This window comes from Condylura cristata, unplaced genomic scaffold, assembly GCF_000260355.1.
Source record: "Condylura cristata isolate star-nosed mole 26May11 unplaced genomic scaffold, ConCri1.0 scaffold00029, whole genome shotgun sequence".
Classification (NCBI taxonomy): domain Eukaryota; kingdom Metazoa; phylum Chordata; class Mammalia; order Eulipotyphla; family Talpidae; genus Condylura; species Condylura cristata.
Window position 1 is genome coordinate 23,377,731 of NW_004567130.1, and position 14,644 is coordinate 23,392,374.

At 40.8% G+C, this 14,644-nt stretch overlaps 1 protein-coding gene across 1 annotated transcript in view; it reads right to left on the reverse strand.

Moving 5' to 3' along the window:
- Window positions 1-14,644, reverse strand: part of LOC101632219 (chromosome unknown open reading frame, human C1orf101) — a 66,503-nt gene that overhangs the window by 4,540 nt on the left and 47,319 nt on the right. Inside the window, exons 20-23 of the mRNA XM_012730875.1 lie at window positions 13,314-13,413; window positions 10,696-10,782; window positions 9,214-9,371; window positions 1,578-1,631 (exon numbers count right to left, since the gene is read on the reverse strand). Coding sequence (XP_012586329.1) covers window positions 1,578-1,631; window positions 9,214-9,371; window positions 10,696-10,782; window positions 13,314-13,413 — 399 coding nt within the window. The remainder of the gene's footprint in view (window positions 1-1,577; window positions 1,632-9,213; window positions 9,372-10,695; window positions 10,783-13,313; window positions 13,414-14,644) is intronic.

The window sequence follows — 14,644 nt, forward strand, 5'->3', positions numbered from 1 at the left end:
GGGGGGTCCCCCTTTTCCTCCTTCCCTTTAATTGCCACAGTCTTCCCATCAAATGTGTCTTTCAACTCCACCCAAGGGACAGAGGTAGACAGCCGCAGTGAGGGGACTGGGCAGGTCGCTGGCGGTGCCCCACTCATGAGTTGGCTTTAGGCAAAAGCATGGGGACATGGGGATACCTTATGTGCACCCCCAGACTTCCTGGAACTAGAACTAGTTCAGTGTGACTCGAGCCCAGGTAGGAGATAGAGCGGTTTGAGATGAGGAATTCTGGGTGGTAAGAAATGACAAAGACAGCTTCTATCAACGAATAGCGTATAGCCTAGGAGCTAGAGGGAGTTTCAGAAACATGATCTAGAATTTTCATTTCAGAAGGAGGTTATGATTGTAGTGTGGAGAACGGATGAGTGGGAAGCAAGAGACGGATGGGAAGCAGAAAATAAACAGCTTTGAAGAGTTTAAAAAGAATAACAGCAAGATGAGGGTCTTAAGTTAGTAGCCAAAGCGATGCAGAGATGTTTGTTAGAGCTGAGATAGATTCGGCAGTGAGAGTGGATTGAACCTGTGACCGTTAAGATGTGGAATTTGAGGAATGTGAAGGATCAAGGGCATCTCCCATGTGTCAGGATTCAGGCAGTGAGGATGGTCCAGCAATCACAGGAACTTTCGTCTGAGGAGCAGGCTGCTACAGAAGCACTGTGTGTCTTTCCCAGTCACTCAGAAACAACATAGGATTTACCTATGTTGTTACCTATGTATGAGTTATAGGTTATTTGCATCCATGACATTCCATTAGCACACAAAAATCAAGGAATCAGTAATATATAAAGTAGGGTGTTAAGGAACTTACTTTTTTGTCTCCCATGTTTGTTTAACATTATACAAAAACAAAACAAAATACCAGGCCCGAGACAGACAAGCAAAATCGCTGTGGCCCCAATTTTGGGCTAAGAGTTTCCTTTGCTCGCCAAAGAAGTGTCATCAAGACTAGAGAGATAACACTTACTGCTTGTTTCCCCGGATGCATCAAACCAACGGTCAGGGGGCAGGGCACCGCCAGTGACCCTGCCCAGTCCCCTCACTGCGGCTGTCTACCTCTGTCCCCCGGGTGGAGTTGAAAGACACATTTGATGGGAAGACTGTGGCAATTAAAGCGAAGCAGGAAAAGGGGGACCCCCCCCCCCGCAGTAACACTGCTCAGGAATTCCTTCCCGCCATCTCCCTGGTAGAATACACACTTGCAATTTTTAGAAGATCACATCTAGGGCGGAAGTATTAAGGTTCCAAGAAGATAACAGGTGCCTGTCATCTAGGAAAAGAGATTTCATAGGTACCCAGAGATTTCATAGGTACCCCTTTATCTAAATAAAAGATTTATAAAAGCTTCTGGTGTGGCCATGCACATTTCATGAGAGATTTTTTCCCCTTCTTTGTAGGATTCACCTCTGTCATACTGCATAAATTATTAATATGCATAATAAGATATATCCCGGGGATTCTGAAGAGTGGCTGCTGCTTTGGGGAGACAAGCGGGAGAGGTGCTGATCCTTGTTAGCTGTGCCCCTGTCTCTGGGCGTTACCTGGGAATCATGCCAATGGTCTCTACTGCAAATGTGGCCGTTAGGTTACAGAAGCTGCAAAGTTGAAGAACAAGGTTAAAGACGAAATGAAGTAGCATCTAGTTAAATCTTCTATATAATCTTAGTTAAAACACCATGATCTTGACCATGGCTAGAAGCAGAACCTTTACATAGTGGCGATACGACCTCCCTGGATGGAATTTAGGCTGGTTCAGATTCCTTAGAAATTGTCAGTGGGACCTCACTGTCTTCCTAACAGCTTCATATATTTTTTTACATTATTGAGGTAACATTGTTTTACAACACTGCCGCTCACTTGGAGACATAGGTACTTATTGGATGCTGGTTCCCAGGCACACACAATAAAGATATTACTATTAATTAACAATAATATGGACAGAAATAAGAAATGCTTAACATTACTGAGCATTAATATTTTGTAAAATATCAAGAATTGAATGTGCAGTGGACAGTATACCAAGTGTGTGACATGCTTTTTCTTAATTACTACTCATAGCAACCCTTCTTTATATATATATATATTTTTTTTCCTTTTAAAGATTTATTTGTGCATACAGAACTGGGGTACAGCCCAGAGGCGCAGGGGCGGTGAGACGATTCATCAGAGACAGAGTGGGGAGCAAAACAGGCAGATCGATGAAGTCCACTGCTGAGGGGAGCAGCGGGCGGGCCAGGAGAGGTCTGCCGCGCCCTGTGGGTCACCCCGGGGAGGGGATCGAACTCATGCTGAAGTGGCTTTAGCTTCTCAGTGCTGTGCTTTAACCCACTGTGCCACCAGGGAGGGCCTGCAACCCTTCTTTTTAAATGAGGAAGGGTAAGCTACTTGCAAAAGTTTATACAGTTGTGAGTAGCAAAGCTATGATGTGAATTCAGATCTTTCTGAACCCAGCATCTGTGGCCGACTCCTTCAACAAGCTCAGAGTTAGTAACCTGATATAGGGAACTATATTATCATTTCTAAAGTTGTTGGCATCCTCATAATTTAGTATACTGCTTGGAATGATACAGTATATAACTCAATCCTTGTGACATAATGTCACCTACTGTCATGTGGGAGAATAAAGAAGAAGGAAACTTACTTTTATTGACTGTTATGAGCTCGGCAAAGACAGAATTTTCCTGAGCATTACCTCACTTAACCTTCAGAATGCTATAACGTAGGTATTATTGATCCACTTCACAAATAATCACACTCAAAGAGGTCACACAATTTGCTCAAGATTGTATGGCTACTAGTGGCAAAATTAGGATTCAAACCAAAGAAGATTCTCCACCATCATACCAATTTGTGGAATTTACATGTACACAACAACTCACAGAGAATATCACAAAATTCTGAACTGTAAGTTCTGAATGGTGTAGACACAGGAATTTTCACAGCAAAGCAATTTCGGGCACTAACTTTTGGAAGTTTGCATGGCTCCTCTGGTTTTCTGGAAGTCCTTGTTTTCACTAACTGAAAGAAATCCCATGAGAATTTCTGCTTTTCCACAAAAAGTGAAAGTATAATAGGGATCAGCCTCCGTTCTGATTCAGCAAGTCCAAGGGAGCCCGCAGCCCGGAGAGAGTGAGCCCACGCAGCTCAAGGTCCTGGAATGACCTTGATGCTGGTGCATGTTTATTGCATTATTCCGGAATTTTAATGTGTTAGGGTTATTTTAGATTTTATATACCGTTTGGAATGATTTTATAGGATATGTTTTGGTAATCATGTCTTTGCTTTATGCCATTTCAACTTAGGAAAATTTGTATAAGCCTGGTCTATTTTCAGATAGCAGGGGGAACTTGTATCAGTGGCCAAGGCTAATCAAAAAGTCACAGGGTGGGCCCTAAAATACTCCTGGAGTTTAAGTGAACAGAGAAGAAGGGCTAGAGTTTGCCAGGCCAGGGTACTTCTGGCGTAAAGATGTCTATCAAAGGTAATGAAGCGTCTTGGTGCACACAGAGCAGAGCAGCAGCGGGTTGGTGTGGCTGCTGCTTGGGGGCTTAAAGAAAGGCTTAGGGATCTGGACTTTATCCTCTTTGCACAGGGAGTCATGATTGCTTTTGAATTTAATTGGACAGTAGTTTGTATTCCCATTCGCCGAAGCCTGTTTACAATAGGCAAGTTATGGAAACAGCCTAAATGCCCCAAGAGAGAGGAGTATGCAGATTTGGTACTTAGGGACACTGGAGTACACAGCAGTGTCAAAAGAGAATTTTGTGTTGTCTGCGGTGACATGGATGGAGTTGGAAGAGGTCATGATAGGGGAAGTAAGTCAGAGCAGAAAGGCGATACCGGGTGGTGTCACTAGTAAGAGGACTATGGAGAAAACAATCTAACTACCAGAGAAAGACAAACCTGGACGATACCCCTGAAAAATGCCTAGAGCACTGGACAGTCAAAGTGGGGAGAGCAGGGGTGGGACTGGGACAGAAGAGGGGAGGAAGTGGGGAGCACTGTGGTGACCTGGTGGTGAGTCGGGAGCCTGGAGAGAATCCTAGTGTTATCAGGGTGAACAGAAGCAAATGTTACTTATTTAGAGAAAGGAATGTGTCTTTGGAGGCTTTTGGTTCTGGCTCTATGATCGTTCATTGTATTGAGTTAGTTGATGGTGCAAGGATTTTCTGTCTTCTCTGAGAAGTGTTATGTCTCCATGCATGACTACAGGAATGTCTATTTTTCCTCTTAGTTCTATCAGTTTGTGTCTTATGTATTTGGAAGGTGCACACACATTTAAGATTATTTTGTCATCTTTATCCTTTCCTTGTTCGGAATTCTACTTTATCTGATAGTGCAGTCACTCGTTCGACGCAGTGTTAGCATGGTATATCTTTTGCTGACTTTTTCTTTTTTTTTTTTTAAGATTTATTTATTTGTGCATACAGAACTGGGGTACAGGCCAGAGGCTCGGGGCGGCGAGAGGCTTCACCAGAGACAGAGTGGGGAGCAGAACAGGCAGATCCACGAAGTCCACTGCTGAGGGGAGCAGCGGGCGGGTCAGGAGAGGTCTGCCGCGCCCTGTGGTCACCTCCCGGGCAGGCGGGGTTTGAATTCTTGCTGAAGCGGCTTTAGCTTCTCAGTGCTGCGCTATAACCGCTGCGCCACCAGGGAGGGCCTCTGACTTTTACTTTTAACCTGCCTGTTGTCTTTGTGTTTAATATGGGTTATGGTTTGTATGATAGCTAATTCTTGATTTTTTTTTTCATCCACTAGGACAATCTGTTTTTTGATTGGGGGTATTTAGAATGCATGTATTTAATGTAATTGCTGGTATATATGAATTAATTTCCACAATCTTGTTACTTGTTTTCTTTATGTCACTTATTTCTCTCTCCTGTACTTTTTGTATTAATAAAGACTTTTTAATGATTTCATTTTATCTCCTTACTGCTTTTTTATGGTTATGATTCTTTTTCTAATGTTATCAGTATTGCAATAGACATCATTAGTTTATAACACTTTACTGGCAAATATTATATCTCTATGTATAAGGCTCTTACAACACTATTAATTACTCTCTCCTACTTGCATTATTGATGTCTTTTATTTTTAAATATGTTGCAAAACATCATAGTAACTTATTACTACTTTGCTTTACATAGATAATTATATTTTAGAGTAAAAACTATTTGTTTTAAAAATCAGTTTGAGTTCTTCTGATCTTATATTCCCCTATGTGAAAACTTCTCTTATGATACAGCCCAGGTAGCAACAGAAGTCTCCTTTTTGAATTCCAGTAAGTAGGATGCTTTCTTTCTTTCTTTTTGTAGTCTACTTAAGGTTCTATTGACTATTTAGATTCATGGCTTCATGTATTTCTGTGTTTTTTTGTTTGTTTGTTTTCTTCAGATTACAGGCTGTTTTTTCTAGCTCAATGTCATTCTCAGGAAGCCCTATGTTGAAGCAGGGTTATGAGTTCATGTATCTCATGATACTAATCTCTTTACCTTTTTGTATAGATTTGAAATTGTTCATAACAAAATTGTTTTAAAATCTGTACTTTTATTTGGTTGCAAATAAAAGACAACGTTGTAATTAATCTCCCCTACCTTCCTGCTTTGGTATAGACATTGAAATAATCTCTCACTGAGCATATGCATTTTATATTGTTTCGTGTTTCTTTAGTCCTTGTGAATCATATGCATTTGTCCTGATGTCTCGGTATGGTAACACTTCAGTTGATTCATGTATCAAAACAGATGTTTTTCATTGTTTCCTAACTGAGTTAGACACACTTGTATTTTTAGCTAATAAAGTTCTCTGTATTTGTGGAGCCTGAATTAAGAGTTCTATTCCTGGGCTCTGACTCTGAAGAACGGTAGGATAACCTTCCCCCTCAAAGTGCTACTCAAAATAGCAACGAAGGGCAAACAAGGTCATGCCAGCTGAGGCAGGTCGCTGCTGGCTCGTGGAAGCCACTGCCGAAGATGGCGGTGGTCATGTGTGGAACCCGTTGCAGGAGGCGTGTGTCATATGTGCCGAGCGGCCTCTACCAGGGAGAGTTCATTGGCCACCCATGATTTTCTGAAGCAGGCTGATGGCAATCAGTTGAGGATTCCTCATACAAGCAGAGGTTTGCTCTGTTCAAGCAAACTGAAAGAATTAGCTCGTGTAACCTGTTTCACGGCAGGTATGTCTGGTATCCCCCGCCACTGCCAGAAAGTGTGGACAATGTCCACAGTGCCACAACAGTGTAATTTGGAGGCACCAGTGACTCATGGGCCTGAAGCAGTAACTGCCAGGGAAGTCCACGGTGTCATGGACTTACTGTCCTGGTCACAGAATGACCACCCAGGCCATTCTGGGGACTGCAGCAGAATTAAGTCACTGCAGACTTTCACTATAGGTTTGGTCCATTTCCAGCGGAACTTCTAGAAGTGGGAATTGTGTTTTCTACTGGTATTTATCTTTGTGCACTTAGCAGTTTCCCTCAGAGAGAGATGTTTGCTGTGATGGATGTTGGGATGATCCCAGGAGACATGTCATGAGTATAGGTGATTTCCTCTTAGGAACTTCTAAGGCTTTTCCTGGGTAGCTGAGTGGCTTAGGGTGTAGAAAACAGATAGGCTAGCGAAGGTGACTCTTGCAAGGGGGTGTGTAACCTGCTGTATAGCAGCTTCTCTTCGTGGGCAGATTGATGATGACTGGCCAGCAGATCTTTGGTTCTCATCAGTAAAAATTTCCTATCACAAAACTTGAAGTCTGTGTTTAAGAGCTTTCTAAATTTTCCAGATGATATAGTATGAGAAAGATTTTTTTCCTCTACTTTAATTATGTGTCTTCACTTAGGGGATTAAGAAGGAAAGGGAGGCCCTGCCTGGTGGTGCAGTGGGTTAATACACTGTTCTAGGAGGCTAAGGCCACTTCAGCACGAGTTCCATCCCCGGCCCCGGAGGTGACCTCTCCTGACCCGCCCGCTGCTCCCCTCAGCAGTGGACATCGTCAGTTAGCCTGTTCTGCTCCCCACTCTGTCTCTGGTGAATCCTCTCAACACTCCTGCACCTCTGGCCTGCACAAATAAATAAATTAAAAAAAAAAAAAGAAGGGAAGGGAAATAAAAGATGGGATCATCTCACCATCTTCCCACAAACCCTTTGGGGAGCCCCTTCTTAACTTTCTACACATTTATTCTAATTCTTAATATATAACCGTCATCCCCAGCTTTGATGACCTTTTATCCTTTCTATTAATATTCTTCCCTCTTGAATTATGTGATGCTATTTTATGTGAAGTTATTTTAACATAAGTTATTTATTGGACATTTTAGAGTAAAATAGAAATTTTATCCTACCTTGTCATGAGCCCTTTAAAGAAATTCTCTATGGAAATATTCCTCCCTACCCTTGGATAAAAGATTGGGCAAAAATTTCCAGCTGATATAAATCCTAATCCAGCCTACTTATAAAGCTCAGGCTTTCAAGCACTTCAAACTTCCTCCTTCCCCAAGCTGGGGCCTGAATCATTAAGTGACAGCACTGAAGAGTGGGTGGGTCACCTGTAACCTTTTGCAAGAAGATCATTCAGAAGGGGGGTGGGGTGGGAGTGGGCGAGATGGGAGGGAGAAAACAGGGGAGAGGAGAGCACAAGGGATAACAGTGGGGTTCTCTCAGTGCTTGGGGTTGGGAAAACTATGGGGACCACACTGAGGGGAGAACCCCCATATCGTGAACAATAATCAAGAATGAAAATTAAATATCTATCTATCTGTCTATCCTTTCCTACCCTCCCTCCCTTCCTCCTTCTTATCCTCCTCCTTCCCCACTCCATTTTTAGTTTCAATATAGGTTAATCTCTTTTTCAGTCTTCTTGAATAAACAGTGTTTCTTGTATAATGCAAAAAAGAAAGAAAGAAAGAAAGAACTTGCTACCCGTTCTTTTTCTCATAACCTTCAATTCCTTAACTGTGGTTATCTCTTACATCTTTTTTCTGCTCCTTTTATATTTTAATTATGTGTGCTCACAGAATCATCATAGGACACCCATATTTATATTTTCAACTCTTTATCCTCAGCTAGCTATTCCCTTCAACTGAAGGCACAGATTATAATTTTTAGTTATTTATAGGCGAACTTCATTCAGTGTTTTATTGTCCTGTCAAAAACAAGTGTCTTAATACTTACCCAATGGAAAACTACGACATTAGCCATTTTGGTGAAAGAAAAATACCATAATTTGTAATCACTGAGCCTAGAAAACGTGAGGTCACCATGACCCCTTCCCCTTCGTTTGCCACATTAGCTCGTGATAATCTATTATTTCCTGCTGCCTATTTATCGAGACTTTCTTCTGTCTTCACTTGTTGTCCCATCAGACCTCCCTTCTTGCCTTAAGTTTGCTCTTTACATTTATCTGTGTCGTTCTTTGATATTGTTATGGTATAACATACTTTATTCTTAGGCTGATGTCCTCAGAATAGCACTTTTATCCTTAGCCCTTCCTGGCACACACACTAAGAAACGCTCAAGGCCATGGTTTGCAATTACACTTTAAACCGCCTTGAATTCCTCTGCTTCCAGTCTTCTGCCTTTCTCACTCAGGCTTTCTTCCACCCTTCGTCATGATTCCGTGCCTGTGTGCAGTGCTGCTGTTCAGCTCTACTCTGTCACTAGTGAGCTATCTTTCCCCGGAAGGGTCTATGCGAGAACTCTGGTCATGTAAATTTCAGTAATGTCCCATATTCTTCAGGAAGTTTTGGTCAAAATGGTATTGTTCCTGCCCATTTTTGACGTATTGTGCCCATCAAAATTACAAATGATTACCTTTGAAAAATATTTAATGTTCCCCCTCTGACTTAACCTCTTTTGGTTTGCACTTGAATCCTCACTCTTCCTTGTCACTTTGAAGGCAGATTGTATGTTATATTTGCCTCACTGCAGCAATAAAAAATAGTAAAGTCCTCAGATTCTAAATGTGATTGATGTTGAACATGAATCTTCTATCTCTATAGAATGTTTGTGAATACTATAAAATGAAAAGGGAAATATGAGCTTTTGCATAAAATAAATAATAAGTCACAATAGTAAATAAGAATAACACTGATTGGATATTTGGATGACAGCAAATGAAATCCAAGAAGTAACAACTTAATTTTGAAACACCAATACTGACAGCAATGCAGTAAAATATATTCACCTGTAGTTTGGATCCAGGATCTTCACATTGAACACATACATGCCAGCATGATCCACAGGCCACACTAAATGGTTATAGTTAGACTTGTTGATAATCTCATATGGTTGGTTTAAGTCTCCTGGTTTTCCAATTGCATAAGAAAAACAGTGTTTATAGTTCTGGACAGGAAGCAAAGACAAAAACATTAAGGTCTTTTTCTGATTTTAATAAGTACAATCATACTCTGATATATTTATCTTGGAAAATTATTTGGAGATGCAGTAGTTATTCTCACCTAAAACTTTTTAGAGCTGCATAGAATTTTAGAGGCTAAATTTTGATTTTAAAAAATGAAACTTCGTGACAGTTTTTAATCATGCGATTAAAGTGGAGCAATTCAGTTTGGGCTTGTGTTTCCCTGATCACAACCAACTGCTAAGGTCCTTGTTGCATTTCATCAGGGTTGTGCTTTAGACACAACTAAGAAGTAAGTGGGGCCAAAAAATTTGAGGGGACATATAATTACTGAGCATGGAATTTCATCTGAAGAAAGAGGGAAAAGAGAACTTGGAGGTGTTTAAGGGTGTTTGCATCAATGGACTGAATGTTATGTTGGAGTTGAAGTATTATTCAGAGGATTGTTCATGAACAGCTCCTAGGATCAAGTTGCTGGAAAGACAGGGACTGAATGATGGGAAGTGGGCTATTTGGATCTGGGGATACAAAGGATAGCACTCTTTATTCGTATATATCTCTGGCTGGACGTGAATGTAGAAGCAAAATAAGATTATTATAAAAAATGCTTTCCGGCTTTCCCTGGTGACACAACGGTTAAAGCATTATGAAGCTCTCCGAAGCTCCTGCAGCACGAGTTTAATCCCCGGCCCGGGAGCTGACCCACATGGCGCGGCAGACCTCCTCTGACCTGCCTGCTGCTCCCCTCAGCAGTGTATTTCAGTCTATCTGTTCTGCTTCCTGTTCTGCCTCTGGTGAATCCTCTCACCCACAACACCTCTGGCCTGTACCCCAGTTCTGCAAGCATGAATAAATAAATCTTAAATACTTTCTAGATCCCTTTTTTACTTATGATATATAACCTGATTCTCCAAATAATATAAATTGATTTCAACTCAGGAAAATTCTATTGAAAAAATCATGAGAACATGATAAGATGGGTAGTTGAATTAGGAAGTGATCTTTCAGTAATACAAGAATTGAACCAGTCATTCTTTAACTCACTTGCAGCACATTTACATGTTTGTCAGGTACTTAATAACGTTGAGATACAGACTTAAAACAAGAGAGATGAAAGCAAAAGTGTTATTACTTAGGAGCAACAGGAAGTTAAACAAATAAGACATCGTATTTTGAAATTATAATCGGCTCTGATTTACAAAAAAACCCAAATTTAAATGCAAAGTATTTCCATCAAGCTTTTGTTAATTCTGAGATTCCAGGTCAGTTATTAGAAGGTAGTACCGTGCAAGGTGATGTTTTTCTTACCTGAGGCCCCCAGGCATCCTCTAGTGGGAGATGCTTGTTAAGCCTGGTCATTGATTTCCATGTCTGGGCTTCATGTAAACAACCGCTCTGTCAAAATATTTTGCATACTAATAATTTCCCAAGTATTTCATATGTTTTGATGCTATTGAAAATTCTATATTAAAAAATGTACTATTTAAATATTTGCTGGTCTACAAAGAAACGATTGACTTTCTATATTAAACTTGTAGAGAACTTCTTAAGCTCACTAATTTTAACTGTTTCACAATCATGTCATTCGTGAATGCAACCACTTGTGAATGTAATCATTGATGATGTCACTTGATTTAATTTTAGACATTTTTGTGTTTTGGTCAATGCATACTACTTTTTGGTGCCTTAATTTTTTTCAACAGATTTTTAAAGATTGTTTCTCATTAATACTCTTTCCTCTCTTTTTTTCAGAACCTTACATCTTAGCCATAAATCTCCCTTGTCTATTATATTCTTTCTGTATTGAGGTCAGTTTTTCCTTTTTGTGTAATTCTGGATTCTTCCTCCACTTGATTAATTATCTTTTCAGTCACCATTCCCAATAGTTAAGTTCTTATGTTCAGTTATTATAATTACATTTATTATTCCCAAAATCACCAAGATCTCAAATGCAGGAATGGATTAAGAAGAAAGTTTGTTGTTTGAAACTGCATATCAGTGAACAGGGAAACACTGGGGAAAATTACATACAGATATTACTAAGGCTGTGGTTGAAGGATGAACCATAGGCCACAAAGTTAGACTGGAGAAGAAGGGAAGAAAAATGGGAGTCTTAGGGAGGGTGAAGGAGATGGTTTAACACAGTGAATACCTAAACTGTGTCAGATAAAGTGAGAGCCAGAAGGGTAATGGGAGAAAACGAGAGAGCTAAAGAATTGAGGTTAAAGGCTGAGAACTTTGAATTTTAATATAGAGGGAGCTATATTCATCAAGGTAGTCTGCTGCATTATAGTAATAGACACCAACTCTCAGAATTAATTAATTAATTAAGATGTTATTTTTGACCACACATATTTCAAGGCATATGTGTCAGGTTAATGGGTTCTTCTGGGTGGTTCTCCTCATGGTGAATTAGGAATGCAGGATATTTCTGCTTGGTGGTTCACTGAAGTCCCCTCACTGGACCGTCTTCATTCAGCTCTCATCTACTCCATCCTTAATTATTGCTGTAATATATTGTCATGTGAAAGGAAATGGGAAGCAACGTAGATGCATGTGACACCCTCCGTTCTCCCCATTTAAGCACTTCATCCTGGAGATGAAACATAGTTTCTGTAATGTGGTTCTACCTCGCTGCAAATGGGGCTGGGAATTATAGTTTCTGACCAGACTCCTTTTTCTCTGCAATAACTCTACTTGATAGCTGGTAGAATTAAGGAGTCAACTGGAAAATATTTTGGAGGATGAGTAGAAATCACTGCATTCCGAATACAGGACCGCAACAAGTAGAGATGGGGTAGATGACAAGAGCCCCACCTTACAGGGGAGAGACAATGATCTAGAAATGATACTGGTGATTCGGGAAATTATAAATACCACAGCTCATTCCTAAGTAAATGGGTGAGGAAAGAATACCTTTGATTTGATAGAAAATAGAGAAATGACATACCTTTAAACATGTATATCAAAGAAGAACCTAGAGATATTTAAGGTATATTAGAAAGATTTGAGAAGATGGAAAATATTGGAAGTCTGGACCAAGGCACAAGGAACAAAGAATCACGTAGGGAATGGGACTGTGGGAGGAATTAGACTGGGGGATTTACATATTGGGTGCTGAACAAGTGCAGGAATAAATGTGAGGTGGGATGGATGTGTTTGGCCATATAATGAAGGTTAATCACTTCTTGCAGTAGGATGGAGGTGACTGCAGTGCAAACATGTCTCAGCTGCTCTCTGGGTAGGCAAGCATTTTTGGAGATTAAGGCCTTTAATAGATGACAAAGTTACTTCGGAAGGAGTCGTCCCTGGTTTTGCTTGTGTGGGCAATCTGCGGAATCTCGGGAACCAACACTGGTAACTTCTAGAAAGGCTTCATCAAGATGGAAGCCCTCCAGGGTAGAGTATCTTACACGAAGGGAGGTGAAATGTGGTGAGTGGGAGCGGTAAGCCTTTTCTTCTGTGTTGTAAAAGTTAAAGGGCAGAATAAAGATAATTCACGAGGAGGTTGAGATTGATCGGCCTTTGATGATGGAGGAAAACCATGAGCTTATGGAGACAAAGGAGTGAAGTGAGACAAATTCTAGAGAGTGTTTGCTTGATTTAATACAAATGTGATGAATGTTCAAAAGTCAAAGGAAGACCCATCTAGAATGAAACAATGAATACAGCATGGAGAGGTAGTAAAATATTCATCTACAACTACATCACCCTACTATAAACATTATTTCTCTGACTTCTTTGTTTTATATGACAATGACTTTTTCATAAATGAATTTCAGTATAATAGAGTTTAATATAGAGGCACCACCTCCCACACACACAGTTGATTGCGCTATTTTCCTTAGATAAGTTATATACTGCTTTAAAATAGAAAGGCACACCAAACACAAGCAAAATTCCATTTCAGCTAAGAGATGTCATACCTTCTTCATAGTATTGTTAAAGCTATAGTCTTTCCTGCCATGTATTTCCCACACTATGAAGTTTACATTAATATCTTCAATGTAGCCACTGCTATTGTATCTGAAAGAAACAGCAGACATAAAAATAATAGCGTGGGATAGAATACAGGGGTCCAGAGCTCTGACTTAAGTCAAATGAGTGAGGTTTAAATTCTGCCGTCATCACTTAACAGATTTGTGACTTGGGGGAGGTTACTGAAACTCTTGAAGCCTTCATTTTCTGTCTGGAAAAATAAACAGTACCTACTGGATAGGTTTTTCAGCTCTCAGAGTAAGCCTAGTAGTAAGGAAGTCGGAAAATGCCACTTCTTTGACAGTTGTAGCTGTAAGTTCTCTTCACTTTGGTGGGACTCCCATGGGTAGTGCAGGGGGCGGGTAATGACCGGTTGCAGAGAGAGAGGCAGGAAAAGAGCAAGGTCAGGCTCCTCTTCTGACATTGAATTAACAAACACTCATTGGATGCCAATTATGTGCTTGAGAATTAAAACAGAATGACTGTGATGATCACCACGATCTCCTGGGAGGAACCGTCTGGAAGATACCGCTGAGTGCGAAAGGGAGAGCGACGCCACAAGATTTAAGGTGGCATCAAGACACCGGAGTGGTTACGCGCTCCGTGGGGTCCCGGGCACGCACAGCCCAGCTCAGAGACTCAGGGTGACCTCCAGCACGCGCACGCTGCAGAAGTCTGACGCGGATGGCGCTCCCCCAGATCCTGGGTCTAGAGGGTTTAGCTCGAACTCAGTGAGTTTTGTTTTAGTTGAAGTGATGTTGGTTTGTATCATTATGATTTAGGGGTCTAGACCCCACTCGAGGTGTCCCCAGGGCGCCCGCGATCAGTGTGCCACGGTCCACCACCGCTGTCCGCGGCGCCCTCTTGCGCTGCCCGTCCACTGGATCCCGCAGTTCCGTAGTCTGCTTTCAAGAGTTAGGTTTTTTAAAAATTATTTTTAAGAATTTGCTTAATGAATGAATGAATGAATTCAATGTACACGTATATATTTATATGTATTTTTTTTACATCATTCTTCCTTTTTGTACGATGTTTGCTTTCATCCTCTCAGGTGTATCCCTGTACAATTCCCACCACCAGGTCACCCGTGCTCTTCCCTCCCCTGCTTTAATCCCTCTCCCTCCCCCCTGCAAAGTGTCTCCCATTAATCATTGTCTGCTAATTTTTTTTTAACTATTACAATTTTTCTTTCTGATTCCTTATTGGTTCCCTCACATTCCTCCTATAAGTGAAACCAATATTTTCCTTTTTCTTTCTGGCTAATTTCACTGTGTATAAT